Raw genomic sequence first — 14,724 nt, 5'->3', positions numbered from 1 at the left:
TCAACACAAGATTCATTGCCATGCTTGGCATAAATGGATGTGCGTTAAAGTGGCACTTGTGTTTTTTTTTTGCAAATGTTCAGATGTAGTCTTGGTGCTTAGCTTTACAAATGGGATTAATGGAATATGTTCAATCCAGGCTATTTTTAAAATGTAGATTACATCAGCAAATGTAGAGTGGAGTGATTGGCTGTACATGGCAATTAGGTGTGTGAATGTTCCACGTGCCTTGTATTTAAGGAATCACTGGCTACCGCATCACTACCACCCCCACTGCGGGGCAGCAGGGCTACACTCTGGAGGAAGAAGTGGATGAAGGCCAGAGTTCCTGTGTCTTCGAGAGCCTGAGCCCAGGTGTTGAGTACAACGTCACCGTCGTATCGGTCAAGGATGACCAGGAAAGTGAGCCCATCTGGAAGACTATCACACAAGGTAAATAATGGGCTCCACTGGCATCCACCCACTGATGGGTGCAGTTTTTGTATGGTTGGATGCTGCATTTGTGCAGAATGCTACTCTGCTTTTCCAAGGCAGTATTGGCCTGATTTGGGAGAGAATTTGCAGAGTTGCATATGCGCTGTGTGATTCCAGAAATGCACACCCACTAGAAATCTGCCATTGGTGAATGTCTTTCTGCAGTCACTATGGATACATTCTCACTGTGGAGCTTATTGACTATCTCTTACCATGCCGTCTGTCCTACCAACCTGTTAAACTTGATGGTACATTTATCTGCTTCATATAACGGCAATGGTAACGGCTGTGCATTTAATTTGCCCGATGGTAAAGGCAGCCGAATTGATTGAACTTTACACGTGGCTGGACGAAGTTCTTCCACTGACTAGACCTGGCCTGCTGTACCCGCCGCCATTGTGCACTGAATGGTGGCTGGTCAGTCAAAACCATGACCGTTTTGCCACTTGGTGTGATCTGTTGTCTTGAGAACTTTAACCAGTCAACTGTCTTTCATGGTTTTGATGGCTTTTTTTATAGCGCTATGAAGGCGGGTTCTTGGTGGCATTTGTGGTGCGTTTGACCATTTCAGACAGTCTTATGTTAATTTTGGCAAATTACATGTTTGTTCGAAATGTTGACTCATGCAAAAAGTCAGCTGGTTTAAAAGTACAGAAACTTTGTCTACCTCACTGGCACATGTACGACTGAATGAGGGGACCACCTGATTGATGGAGGTTGTATATTAAGTGGAAGTGATGGGCACCAGTTAATGCTCTGATATTTAAGCCATGCATATTAAGATTCTTACAAATGCTTTAAGTGCCAAAATCTCTTGGCGGTCACCTTTTCCTCTGCTGCTGGCAGTGCTCTAATCCAACAAGAGCACTGAGATGAAGATATGGTGGCGTTGATGGGTGCCTGAGAGATGTAAACAGATGCTTGATAAAATCTTGTCTCCACACACCTCAACCTGAACTATTATGCCTCTGCTCTCCAAGCCAATGTGAGGTGCTTGCAATAATTTGGGATATGATGTAATTTATGCTGCTCCTGAAAGATCACCAGCTATGTCCCCTTATAAGGTGGTATTTTTAAGAAAGCAGTTAAAGCTAATGCCCTTGTGGGGGCAGAAACAGTCTTCCTTGCAGGGTTTAGAACCCAGTAAGTGTAATGTTTTTTCATTTAAACACCCTTTTGAATTTGTATTTATCTAAAAATGGATAGCGGTTCATCATTAAGTCTGTTAGTCAAAGTGCAGTCCAGGGAGTGTGCCTCGCTTGGGTATATGCATGCCTCTGTCAGACTGCAATACTTGGCTGACTTAGAATTAACGTGAAGCCGATGTATTTCAGTGTCCATACTGCAACTACTTTTGTGCCTTTTTAACATCAAAAGAATCGACCGTATAATTTGGGGTTAGTGTTCATACCACCCCCCCCCCCCACCCTCCCTTATGGAGGGAATCCGGCATCTGATCTTTCAAATTATCTTTTAATTGAATACCTTTTTATAAATGCAACGATTGCTGCTCAAGCTCTGCCATTGTCAAAATGCATCCAAATTGCTTTTCACGGGCAGTCCCAGGGATAGGCGAGGTGGGTAAATGGTTGGCCTGAGGCGAGGCGGGTGGCAGTAATTTGTGGGTGGGTCGAGGGGAAAGATGCACGATCTTGTTCTGTGTTGGGGGTGTGGGGGGATAGTACGGGTGAACTGGACCATGCTGGTGTTGACTATTTTCAATTTGAGAGGGTGGTGAGTTTAATGGGAGTGTGTGTGTGGGTGGTGGTATAGAGGAGCAATGACCGGGCAAGATCTCATGTAGGGGATAGAATTGCCCACAATTGGAGTACTCTAAACCTTTGTTCTTGGGTGGCTGCTTGATCTGAACTGGAGGATTGTATTTGGGCCAGTTGTGAAGGGGTGTGCCCTGCTGGCAATCACAACATGGCCATTGTAGCCTGCAATGATCAGGTTTCCGACCCCCGCATCTTTAATGAGGAGTAAGCTAGACTGTCGGAATAAGTCTGGGGCTAGAACTAAACGGTTTGACTACAGCCCAGCGGCAGAGCTTGATCACATTCATTATGAATTATGCATTTTAATTGTTGCTTTATATTAACCGTCCCTCAATTTGCAACCCATGTAATATAAGAATTGCTGCTTCGCCCTCCCAGCTCCTTAACCATTCTCCCTCCTTTGCTTTTATTTGCTTCCTATAACCCAATAGAGGTGCCAGCACTCACTGATCTAAACTTTGTCAACATAACCGACACAAGCATTGATCTTCAGTGGACGCCATTGAAGGGCGCCACCATTATTGGTTATCGTGTCACAGTGATGACTGCTGGAGAGACGGTGCCCATCTATGAAGATTTTGTGGGGCCCACAGAAGGACACTACAAGGTCATGGGGTTGGAGCCAGGCATTGACTATGACATCAGTGTGATCACTCTGGTTAACGGCGGAGAGAGCGCTCCTACCACGCTGACGCAGCAAACTGGTGAATTTCAAAAGCCTCTGGGTTCGTGATATTGAACGTGTCGCATGCTTGTCACTAGCCAACTCTATTGGGTATTAGTTATGCACGGGCTGGGCTCACCGTGCCCACTCCAAGCGTACGATCTGAAATATCCATGGTATGCACCATCCTGGACACTGGTTAATTGATAAAAAATAATAAACTTGATGGTTGTCCTTTTTGCTTTGACCGAAAAGGACAGCTCCCTTTTCATACTTGGTGGAATTGGAGGCAATGGAACAATATTTGTGGACAAATTGTAGTCAAACACATTCCAGTATCTTCATGCCTGAAATAATCGTATTCTGTTTGCTGATGGCTGAAACAATTTTGGGCGATTGGCTTTATTTTTTTTTTTTAAAACCACCTGCTCCCCATAAATGTCTTGGAATGTTTGCATGTAACATGCTATGCAAACTTTCACAGAAATTGGCAGTTTAAGTGTCCTCAAGAGGCCCTCTCGGAGGTTCAGTGTTTCCTGTAATGCACAGTCTACAAACGGGTATAATTGGAAATGGCATTTATAGGTAATCTGAAAGCCCGACATCTTGCACACTATGGGGGGTTGGGGGAGAGGGGGTTCCCTTTTTATACTCCTGCCTGGAGTAAAGACTCTTATTTGGACTCAAATCTGCCTTCTTATAATCGGGTGGACATTTGGGCCTGTATGTTCTGGAGCAGTGGCTAGTGACGTGCATGCTTCACATGAAAGACTTTTGCACTGCACGAGCAGAAGCTTTCTGGCTGTCCATCGTGGGGTGTGGTTGGGAGTCTGGGTGGCCCCACAACCTTTGCATGGGTGCTTCTTCGCACAATTAAAGGGGAAATGCCAACTTCAACACAATGATTCCTTTTGGAAGCAGGTCTACTAGTGGAGCATCGGTCAGGAGTTGTCAGTTTGGGGGGTGTCTTATTTCTAGTAGGACATTCCATGTATTCGGGGAGATTTTTGGATCAAGGTCTGCATGAATTTTTGGTTGTGCATGTTTGTTTCCTCACCCCTGCTTCTTTTGCCTAGCCATTGACAACTCATTTGTGTCACTGTTTTGACTGTAGCCGTCCCACCAGCTACGGATCTTCGCTTCACCAACGTTGGGCCAGACACTATGCGCGTTACTTGGTCTGCTCCACCCAGCGTGGTGCTTTCCAGCTTCCTGGTACGCTATGCTCCATCCAAGCACGAGGAAGATGCCACAGAATTGACTATTTCCCAGTCTGACAATATGGCGATGTTAACAAGTAAGAGGTTCAAGAAAGCATGAGCTGGTCCATGTGCATGCATGAGGAATGGGAGTTTATAAATCCACAGGCAACCTGTTTGTGAATGGTGGTTCCAACTTGTCATTTGTCGCATTAAGGCACGTAGGTCACACTGTCACAGAACTCTACCCAACCCCCACCAGTCTTTTGCATCTGCTTTTTGGAAGAACACGCCCAAAGAAAGTCTCATGGGGGCCATAGGAAGAAGGGGGTCATCAATCAAAACTTTATTCGGAAAATTGGCATTTCCCTCAAAAAATGAAACCATAATTGCACATCAATGATGCATATTAAAATGGGCAAAACAAGAACACGCACTGTCAAATTTGCAACCACTGATTTCGCAATAGTTCACATTTGATCTAAAAATAAGCTCACAATGCAGTGAGACATCATCTCCATAAACCCTAAATCTTGTGATGAGAAATGTCTTCCTGAGATTAGCGTAAGCAGGACAAAAAACATTGAAATGCTGTACATCTTTATTGTGCCATGGGCAAATCCATTTACGACTAATCACTCTGTGGGTTAAGCAGAATATCTCTTAGGAATAGGTTTGCTCTAATCCTTAGACAAATGGCCCTTTTCCTTGGATTTGTGAACCATTGAACATAACCTGGCGTATTAACGGGTACATTCTTATGGTAAAATTGTCTTTTTTTTTTTTTAATTGTTTCTTTCCTGGAGTTTACTTTGAAGGGAAGAAGGCGATCCCCCAGTAGCCTTCTCTCCTTGTTGGTAGCAATGAACTCCTTACTGAAAAAAAAATGTGCAACGCCAAGGTTGCTCAGGGAATAGAGATGTACTGCAAATAGTTAAGGACATGACATCTACCAGACATCTAGTCCATTTCCCCATAATCGCAACCAAGAAAGTAAAGGTTGCAATTTATTTATGGTCATTGTGTCCCAATGACACTTTAAATTGGTCATATGTGGTCCTTAATATTAAGTCGCCTTCATGTAGGAGATATCCTGGGATGCCCTGTGGCACATGCATAATTTCCTTAATTGATTTTCATTGACTCGAGCTTCCTTTGTGAAATACCCACAAGTGGCTGCGCCATAAATCGGCAATGGTATCGATTTTTAGCCTGGTAGATCCAAACGATATGATCTAGTGGCCACACGCCTAATTTCTTGCCATAATCTCGGGATCAAACCATTAATCTGCAAAGCCTTGGCTATTTGTTTGCGAGTCCCACCTCATGTCACAGGAAATGGTGAAAACCAAGTAGCAAAAAGTACTGACCCAACCCATTGTTTGATACTGCCAACACGGGGGTGGGGAGGACATCATTGTGCCCTTAGCTTGGATACACTACAAAAGGGTAAACATTAAAGATGCAAGAGATTAGGAAGCCCTAAAGTCCCTTGTCCCGTCAATGCTCTAAATACACACAGCACACCATTTTGAACTATCCAAAGATTGAATATTGCTAGCTGGTGGCAAGTGCATATATTTTTGCACACTGCACTACAACGCCCATGGTGGTGGGAATAGGTGGCTCATGCCCTTCAACTTTGCACTTGATGCTCTTTAAAATTGTAACTGCCTTTGTAGAGCGGATCTGCTTTGCTAGTCATGAACTATAACATGCAATTCTAATGTGTTATTGGGGGACACCGTTTACCCCCGCCCCCCCGTTCCCCTAAATGCATTAGAGGGCACTGATGGAGAAGGGTCTACCGCAGGGCTTGGGAATAAACTACATACTTTCTAGGCAAGGCTCAAAGTCCTCTAGGTTGGCCATTGGCCTAATGTTCCTGTTTATCATACCAACTTTAGACCACCTTGGATTTCAGTTTCTTTGAAGGCTTGGATATTCTGTGCAGCATGATTATTCATTGGATAGTTTCTTCAGTTTCAATTATGCTTTTGTATTTCTGCTTTGCATTCTAGTCTCTTCCTGTGAAGAGTTATGCTCAGCATTCCTGCACCAGTGTAGGCTTTCAAACACTTTTGAAGGCTTGAGGTGGAAAACCTGCTACTTTGGCGTTATCCCGCATGTGGTCTGGGAGGGATTGACCCATGCTCATGAATAGCCCCAGTCGTCAGGTTGGGAATACTCTGTAAAAAAGAAAGCAGTTTTGCATTAGCCTGAAAACTGCACTACTCCTCTAACGAATCAGTCTTTTGGGTCATACTGCCCCCATCCAATGAGCTGTCTCACTAAGCTCCACCCCTGATGGCCATCTTCAGATTTTTACAGCACGTTTCAGAGTTGGGAGTCATCACACCTTGCTCTACAAGTATTTTCAATTTTCGGATACATGTTTTCTTCCCAACGTCTTTCGACTACCTGTAACTGGGACCCATTGTTGCCAAATATCTACGGTCATCGCTGGGTTTTCTTTAAGTTTCGGAAGGCCCAGGCTTGGGCCTACTTCACACCTCACCCCACCCATGTCAGAGGAGGGCAAGAGTCTCTTCAAGCCCTGCGAGAAATGTGGACTATGGAACATCTACATCACAAATCTGCACCAAGTGCCTGTGCTGCCTGCATCCGGACCACGATGAGGACATATGCGAGATCTGCCGCCAATTCCTGGCTAAAATCGTGACCATCAAAAATTGGTGTCGTGGCTCAAAGAGGGGAAGGACTCTGACTGCCTGCAGGCGCCATCCTGCCTCTTACAGAACGTGCTTCATCTGAAAAGAAGTCTAGGTCCTTTGAGGATGCCCCTTCATGGGGGATCCAAAGGAAGGCTGAACACCACAGTTAATCCCACAAGGCTGCCTCGGCTGCAGGGCATAGTTCGGGAAAGCCTGTTCCCTCATCTCTGTCCACGCTGAGCCTGCCAGTTGGAGTACCTTCTGCGAGGAAGTCCTTGACCCCTTCGAAGCACATATCTTCATGCAAGGGCAAGGCTATGAGGGAGAGGTCTTCGGGTGGGCCATCAACATCTGCCCAACATAGTCAACCACGTCTTCATTGACTACTTCATCTTCCAAGACATCCACCTCAGCGACTTGATGGCTTCGACTACCATCACACTTTTGTCGAAGGGAGACCCTACAACCACTGGGGTTTCTACGGTCAAGAGAACGGCAACCCCATGAGTGGCTCTGCCTCTCCAGCCGCTGTAGCGACTCCATCAACAACCACGGTTGACATGTCTGCTAGTGTGCCCGTGCCCATCATCAAAGGAGGCTGGTAAGACAAAGAGCTTATACCTGCCACAGAGTTCCTCCCCAGGTCAGTCAGGATGTCTCCAACAGTGCTGGGGGGTGGGGGCGGTGGGGCTACTACTCGGATCGGGAAGGTTGCCTTGGTCCCAGATCCTGCAAAGGGTCTCCACGGAGAGCGCCTGATTGTTTGGCCCACCACAGCGTTGCAGTCGGAGCTGCTGCCAGCTGCTACTTCACACCTCAACCAGTGCCCAGGGACATCTCTAGACTTTGACTACCCTCTGGACCTTAGTGTGGGAGGTACAGCGGAGGTTGCTGGCTGCCCCTTGCCCTGTCCGCAGCCCTCCCACCGGCTAGAAGTGCTCCAAGGCATCTACCTAGCCCTACTGGGCCGAAGCCACCCCAGAGGCCATCACAGTAGAGTTGGACATTACAGACTGACTTCTGCCAGATGGACAATAGGGTGGCCCTCAGGTGCCAAGGTTAGTTGAAGGGCAGGAATTTTGGGGCAGACTGGCACCGTTTGATGGGGAATTTGGCAATTCGGTGGAGGAGACTCTCCAAGCCAGTAAAACAGACATACGGCACGCTCATTGGGGACACTGCATTAAAGGAGATGGTTGTCCTTTCGGTCCTCTAGAGGGAAGTCTAGCAGATCCTCCCAAGACGTTTCACTACTGGCTGGAGAGGCCTACTGGGGCTGCTCGCAAACCTGCAGCAGTGGAGAACAGCTTAGTCTGCACAGGCCCGGATGCAGACGCCCAAGCATGCAAGAACCGTACGTGGATGCAGGCCTCCACTTTTGTACCCCAGGGTGTGGCCGGCTAGTGAACTTTGTCGACAAGTGGAAGACCATCATCGGGGACAAGTGGGTGCTGTAACTACTTCATTAGGGGCACACCTTGGCATTCCAACACTGGTGTCCTTTCATTCCTTCTGTAGCGCGTCAAGAACTACACATGGCCCAACTGCTGCTGGAGGTTCTGGCTATGTTAAAGGGGGCGATGGAGCTTATCTCCCAGGTCCTCCGGGGCTCCAAGTGTACTCCAGATACTTTCTGTTAAGGAAAAAGTCAGGAGGGTGAATGACAATCCTAGACTTAAGGTGTCTCAAGAATTTGAAATCCCCCAAGTCCAGGATGGTCACTTTGCAGCACTTGCTCTGCCAGCTGAAAGAAGGGGATTTTCTGGTGACCTTGGACCTGGAGGATGCCTACTTTCACGTCCCCATTCACCCAAAACAAGCTAAACTTCCTGTGGTCATGGGATGGCATGGCCAGTTCAAGGCCCTGCCCTTTGGCTTAAAAGCAGCAGCAAGGGTGTTCACAAAGTGTTTCGCTCTGGTGGCAGTGCATCTACGTTTCAAGGGCATCCACGTCTGCTCTTATCTGGACTGGCTCATCTGCTCCCGCGCTGACAATCTGCACACAGCGGGGACCATTTCTCTTCAGACTGAGCTTGGGTTCTCATCAACTATCTGTAGTCCTGCGTGGAGCCATCGCAGAACACTGTTTCTGGGTGCCCGTCTCAACCACTATTGCATGCCGGGCTACCCCCTCCGAGGCACGGGTGACTGTCATCCTGGGGAAGGTACAGCACCTGTCTGTGCTATCCAGAACAGTATGAGCCATCAAGTTGCTGTTGGGCATGATGTTGTCCTGCATCCACCTCGTGCCATTTTGCAGGCTCCAGATGAGACCTAGTTCTTGGATGCAAGTCATAGGTTCTTGGATGGACAAGATCAACCCTCAGCCAGAGTTCTCTGCGATGGTGGGTAGTGTGCCCACATTGCACACAAGGGGCTCCTTTTCAGTTCTTACCAGGCCGCAGTCACCACAGATGCCTCCTTGGAATGGTGGGCGTCCCACACCGAACAGTTGCATGCAAGAGGACTCTGGCTCCTGGAAGAGAAGGACCTTCACATAGATGCCCTGGTACTCCAGGCAGTCTTCTGGGCCCTCAAATTATTCCTTCAACTGCAGGGTAAGGTGGTTCACGGACAATACCACATTCATGTTCTTCGTCCAGAAACTGAGCAGGACATGCTCCTTTGAGGTCCAGGCCCTTTGACACTGGGCCATTCTTCTGGACAAGTTCCTGGTCCCCTTTCACCTAGTGGGAATCGAGAACACCATTACCAGCTTGCTCAGCAGGGAACTGCATTCCTGCCATGAATGGGAACTTCAACAGGAGCAAATATCCTTTCTCTTCAGCAAGTAGGGTCAACCCCAAATCTGCCTTTTCGGCAACCAACTCCAAGTGGCAGAGGTTTGCCAGCAGGTTCCCTCAACTGAGGGGTCTCTGGGATGCCTTATCGTTCTTGTGGAAAGGGCTCTACATTATCCTCTCCCGATCCTGCTACCATGTGAACAGGACCATCTCACTGCAGGATGATGCTCATTGCTTCGACATGTCCTCAGGTACCCAGACCTGCTCCGTCAGTGGCTCCATACGACTACCTCCACTTCGGACCCTCGTTCCAGAGAAGACTGAAGGATACTGAACCTCCTAGCCTGGTTTCTGCAGCCCTAGAGGTGACATGTTTTCCCTGTTGCTGGAGTGCAAGAAGATCCTGGCCATGGCTTCTACCTTGTCGTGCTACGCCCACAAATGGAAACGCTTTGTGGTGCAGGGCTCAGAAGATCTAAGCATCACAGCACTGTAGCTCCTTCCATACTCTTGCTGGACGGGCTCATGACTCAAGGTGCACCTGGCGGCCATATCCAGGTACACTGACGAGCCTCCCTGTGGTCTTGCAAGCTTGTCAGTTCCTCGAGGACCTTTTCAGGAGATTTCTGCCAGTGAAGGCTCCTGCGCCAGCCTGGTAGCTCAACATGGTGTTGACTAAGCTCATGGGACCTCTGTTCAAACTATTCAACCAGGCCCCTCTGAAGTTGCTTCTCATGGAAGACTGTGTTCCTAGTGGCCATTAACTCGGCCAGGCGGGTTGGGGAGATTCAGGCCCCTCCTGCAAGCACCATATTTGTCATGCCACACAACGATAGTGGTACTATGCACCCACTCACCTTTATGTATCTCAACAAGCCTTTGGTTCTGCCAGCCTTTTTCCCAAACCCTTCCTCGTCTGCTGCATTTGCTTGTTCCTTATGGTTTTGTAGCTTGCGACACGCACTAAGTGCTTTCAGAAGACCTCTCGGCCCTTTCTGAACTATGGACCTGTGAATCACAGGAGGGCCCGGTCTAAGGCTTCGTATCAATGTGGCTCTCTGGCTGCATCATGCGCTGTCATAGTCTAGCCAACAGACCACTACCAGGCCGGCAGAGAGCCAACTCCACCAGAGCCATCGCAGCAACAACATTATTCCTCTTTGGTGTTTCCCTGCTCGATAGCTGCAGGGAGATCCACCCACATCTTCACATGATTCTACTGCGTCAAAGGATTCCAGGGAGGAGTCCCGGGTTGGCCAAGCTGTTTTGGGCAAATGGTTTGCCAGAGTGGAGTCTGTTCTGGGTGGTGTGAGGGTGAAAGGTATTGCTTCTGTTGAGCCTTGCCACCGCCCATGGTTGTGTATATTTACTGCTGTTTATTCATAATCGTGAGCATGTGAATCCATGCTGTAGAAGGAACATGTACCTGTAATGCCTGTTCTCCAGCATGGATTCACCTTGCTCTACCAGTTCTGCAGATGGCCACCAGGGGTGGAGTTTAGGGAGACTGCTGTCATGGATTGGGGCAGTATTACCCAAAGGACAGTGATTGGTTTGAGAGAAATGCTAAAGCAAATTTTTAAACCAAGAATTCTCAGCCTGAATGGGAATATTTGTGTGTATGTGAATCTATGCCAAATGCAGGCTGCAGAACAGTTAGTTAAGGAACTTGTTTCTACTTTAGGTGCAGCATTCCCAGTGGCTGGCAACTGTTGTAAATAAGTCTGTCATTGACTAGTATTTTCTTAGTGGGCCAGTGCCTTGTTATGAATAGTTGGGTGCGCTGTGTCCAACTTGAGTGGTGGAGTGTGTAGACATTGCAGCAAGTGCCATGTAGACTGTTCCTAGTGTGGTTGGTAGAGTGAAGTTTAGGGTAAAACCTGTTGACCCAAAAAGACTAAATATAAAGTCTGAATGGGACAGTGGTTGAATTCGACCGAACGAAAATACGGCTGAAAAATGTTGATCAAATGCCACATTCAGTGGCATTATAGTGAGCTGGGGTGTCCCCTGCACCCTTGTTCACTATGTCTGCAGGGGAGTCTTTCTCTCGGCTCCCGCCCCCTTCGCCCCTTCGTAAAAAAATTAGAATCCGACGTTGCAGGGTCTTTTTTTTTTTTTATAAATCACTTCTGTGCAGTGTACCGCCAACGGTTAAGGAGGTGGGTGGGATTGGGGTATCTGAAATGGCTGCAGGAAGAAAAACTAAATGTTATTTTCTAACCAATAAGACTCATTTCAGATGGAAAGTTCACCCAAATTTCATGTGGAATGAGCTGATAATGTAGCAGATGGGTTTTTGTGCCCCTTGCTGTTTCACGAGCCAATGGAATGTTTTGCTTCTCTCCTCAGACCTTCTGCCTGGCACAGAATATCACGTTAGTGTGTTTGCTGTTTATGAGGAGCGGGAAAGCACCCCTGTTACAGGAGTGCAGAGAACAGGTCAGTAATCAAGAGGAGGAGAGGTAAAATAGAATTGTACCAGAAATGGGGGGGGGCGGGGGGGGGGGGGGGGGGGGGTGGCGGGTGGCGCGGCCGGGGAGGGCGGATTGTGGTGCATGAGGTACTATGGGGTTTTATTGCGTTGAACAAGTTAATACTAACCAAGTAAAACTGTTCCTGATGCATATATTATTTGCTGTAGATAAAGGTCCTGGCTTGGTGTGTGGCGAAAGGGAGCCTATGTTCATAAACTGTGTTGCTCTGAAGTGGGTAGGTGGTTGGGTTTGGGAAGAGACCCCCCTCCCCCCCAGCGGGGGTAGGGCGGACAAACATGGTCTTAAAGTAATGGCTGCTGCTTAATGGCACTGTAGTAAATGGAATGGTTGGCCTGTAAGAGCTGCAACCTAATGGTCCTGCTGTAATCTAAAGATGTGGGGGTTAATTTCCTGGATCTCTCCTGACTCCCTCGTGGTGGAGTTGGATTAGCTTCTTTTGACTTGCTTCTCTGAAGCTACACTTTGTACTTTAATGGTAGCATTATCCTCAAATAGAGTACATGTTCACTAGAACTGGACCATATCCTTTGCTTTTGGAGTTGGTTAATAGAAGTGCAACTTTGATGCTTGAATTGGACTGTTTCTATTTTAATTCTCTGTATTAAACTGTTCTCTTTAAAACAGGTCTGGACTCCCCTACTGGACTTGACTTCTCGGACATCACCTCCAGCTCTTTCACAGTCTACTGGATGGCTCCACGGGCCACTGTCGATGGCTACAAAATTCAATACTACCCCGAAACGGGCAGTGGTCGTCCCAGGGAGGAGCGAGTACCCCCATCCCGCAAGTCTCTCACACTCACCAACCTAGCCCCAGGCACAGAATATGTTGTCAGCGTGTTTGCCGTGAATGGCAGGCTTGAGAGCCTGCCTGTTGTGGGGCAGCAGGCAACCGGTATGTTCAGGGCTGGTTGGCAGTTAATCCACTTGGTGTATGGGAGGGACTGTTGTCATTGGCAACTTTAGCATGAATCTGATTGACTTATGTTGTGTCCAAGTAAAGAGTAAAAGGGGCTGAGATAAGGTTGTCATTATTGCAGGTATCTTGCATGTGGTGATTTCAGGGAGTAAAACCTACCAATTAAGTCTGAATGTAACTTGATTTGCACAATAATTCTCAGTGTCCACTTTATTTTAGTTTGTGTTTTGGTTGCAGTCAGTCTTCTGTGTGTTGAACAATGCCTCCTGTTCTTTTAATCACGAAGAGTTTCAGTTTAGATGTATGTAGATTTTTTTTTTCTCTTTTGCTCCCCTGCTCACTTTAGGCTTTTTTTTTTTTCATGCAGACCTTTTTATCCACAGGGCGAGGTCTGAGAAAATTGATTTCAGATTATTGAACAAAGTTGGAAGAACTGCATTTCTGTAAATGTTTAATTATTTTTCTGTTTTTATACTAGTTTCCGATACACCAACTAACCTGGAAGTTACTTCATCTACCCCCACCAACTTGCGCCTCACCTGGGATGCGCCTCCAGTCAGCGTCCGATATTACCGAATAACCTATTCAGAAACCGGTGAGCCCAGCTCCGTCCTTAACCATTTAATCGAGGCCCACCAATATACAATGACTGAAGACTCTTGGGAATTTGCTTCCTCAATGAGGACGCTTAACTGATGTGGGTGTTCTTAATATTGAAAGCAATTGCGTCCTTATTAAATACTTGCACATTCTTGCAGTAAAGTCCTCGGGATACTTCAGTTGGTCACTCTCCAGTTGAAAAGGACTAAAGGCAAAGTTGGATCTTTTGGTACCACCTGTTGGGATTGATAGTTCTGCGTAGTTCCTTTTTGTGATTACAAGACTCAGCAAACCAGTCTGGATTTGGTGGCAAAAGTAGGGACCCAGTTTATATTGATTAGTCCCTATCCAAGTCAAGCAAGATGTCTGCTAAATGGTGCGGCTTTGCTTAGCATATTTGAGGGTGTTTCAAGACACCCAGCTTGAACAGACCTTCACGTACACTTTGCCTGGCATTAGGAGTCTTGAACTAGTGTCAATCTGTCTTGTTGGCACTGCAGTAGTCTTTCAGCATGAGCTCTCCCATTGCTAAGGCTGGGAAAGACGTTGAAATAAGGTGGATGTTGGAACCTTATAGCTTTGAGTCGCAACACGTGTGGTGCAGTGTGGCAAGCCCCACTTCTAAAACGCGTTTGGCCCCATTCTAACCCTAAACCACGTCTTCAGTCTGAGTACTTAATTATTCGAAGATGCCTTGTGTGCAGAGGGGGGGCTTATGCAAGGAATTTGCATCTGTTCTCCTTGTACGCAGTGTTGGGCATTTTTAAGTTGCAATAATGTGACTTGCATGATGGCTACCATGTGACTAATCGCATTATTGGTTTTGAATTGCTACATGTTGGTCTGCCACTTGAGGAAACGATTATTGGGATGTGCAGTGACTGTAGCTAGCAGAAACAAGTGTGTCCTAATCTAGCTGTGGGACCAAAGCCCTGTAATTTCTCCAAATGAATGTTGCAATGCTGTGAATGTTTTTTTTTTTTACTGATCCTGTGGTCTTTCAGGAGGCGAGAATCCAGTTCAAGAATTTACCGTACCTGGAGGCATGTCTACTGCCAACATCCGTGACCTGAAGCCCGGAGCAGAATACTTCATTACAGTGTATGCTGTGACTGGGCGAGGAGACAGCCCCGCTTCTAGCAAGCCAGTCACGGTCACTCACAAAACAGGTGAA

The 14,724-nt window shown here is 47.2% G+C and overlaps 1 protein-coding gene across 7 annotated transcripts in view; it reads left to right on the top strand.

Moving 5' to 3' along the window:
* The window catches only part of FN1 (fibronectin 1), a 108,838-nt gene that overhangs the window by 60,424 nt on the left and 33,690 nt on the right, over nt 1-14,724 (top strand). For 3 of the 7 annotated variants that reach the window (XM_069615939.1, XM_069615938.1, XM_069615936.1), the window contains exons 24-30: nt 241-432; nt 2,684-2,977; nt 4,031-4,213; nt 11,887-11,976; nt 12,657-12,926; nt 13,429-13,545; nt 14,555-14,719. In XM_069615939.1, coding sequence (XP_069472040.1) covers nt 241-432; nt 2,684-2,977; nt 4,031-4,213; nt 11,887-11,976; nt 12,657-12,926; nt 13,429-13,545; nt 14,555-14,719 — 1,311 coding nt within the window. The remainder of the gene's footprint in view (nt 1-240; nt 433-2,683; nt 2,978-4,030; nt 4,214-11,886; nt 11,977-12,656; nt 12,927-13,428; nt 13,546-14,554; nt 14,720-14,724) is intronic. The other 4 variants (XM_069615940.1, XM_069615937.1, XM_069615942.1 and 1 more) reach the window with 2 other exon arrangements.

This window comes from Ambystoma mexicanum, chromosome 9 (assembly GCF_040938575.1).
Source record: "Ambystoma mexicanum isolate Mex_15411 chromosome 9, UKY_AmexF1_1, whole genome shotgun sequence".
Classification (NCBI taxonomy): domain Eukaryota; kingdom Metazoa; phylum Chordata; class Amphibia; order Caudata; family Ambystomatidae; genus Ambystoma; species Ambystoma mexicanum.
Note: the sequence above shows the minus strand (reverse complement) of the source record. Positions and strands in the feature narration are given on the sequence as shown.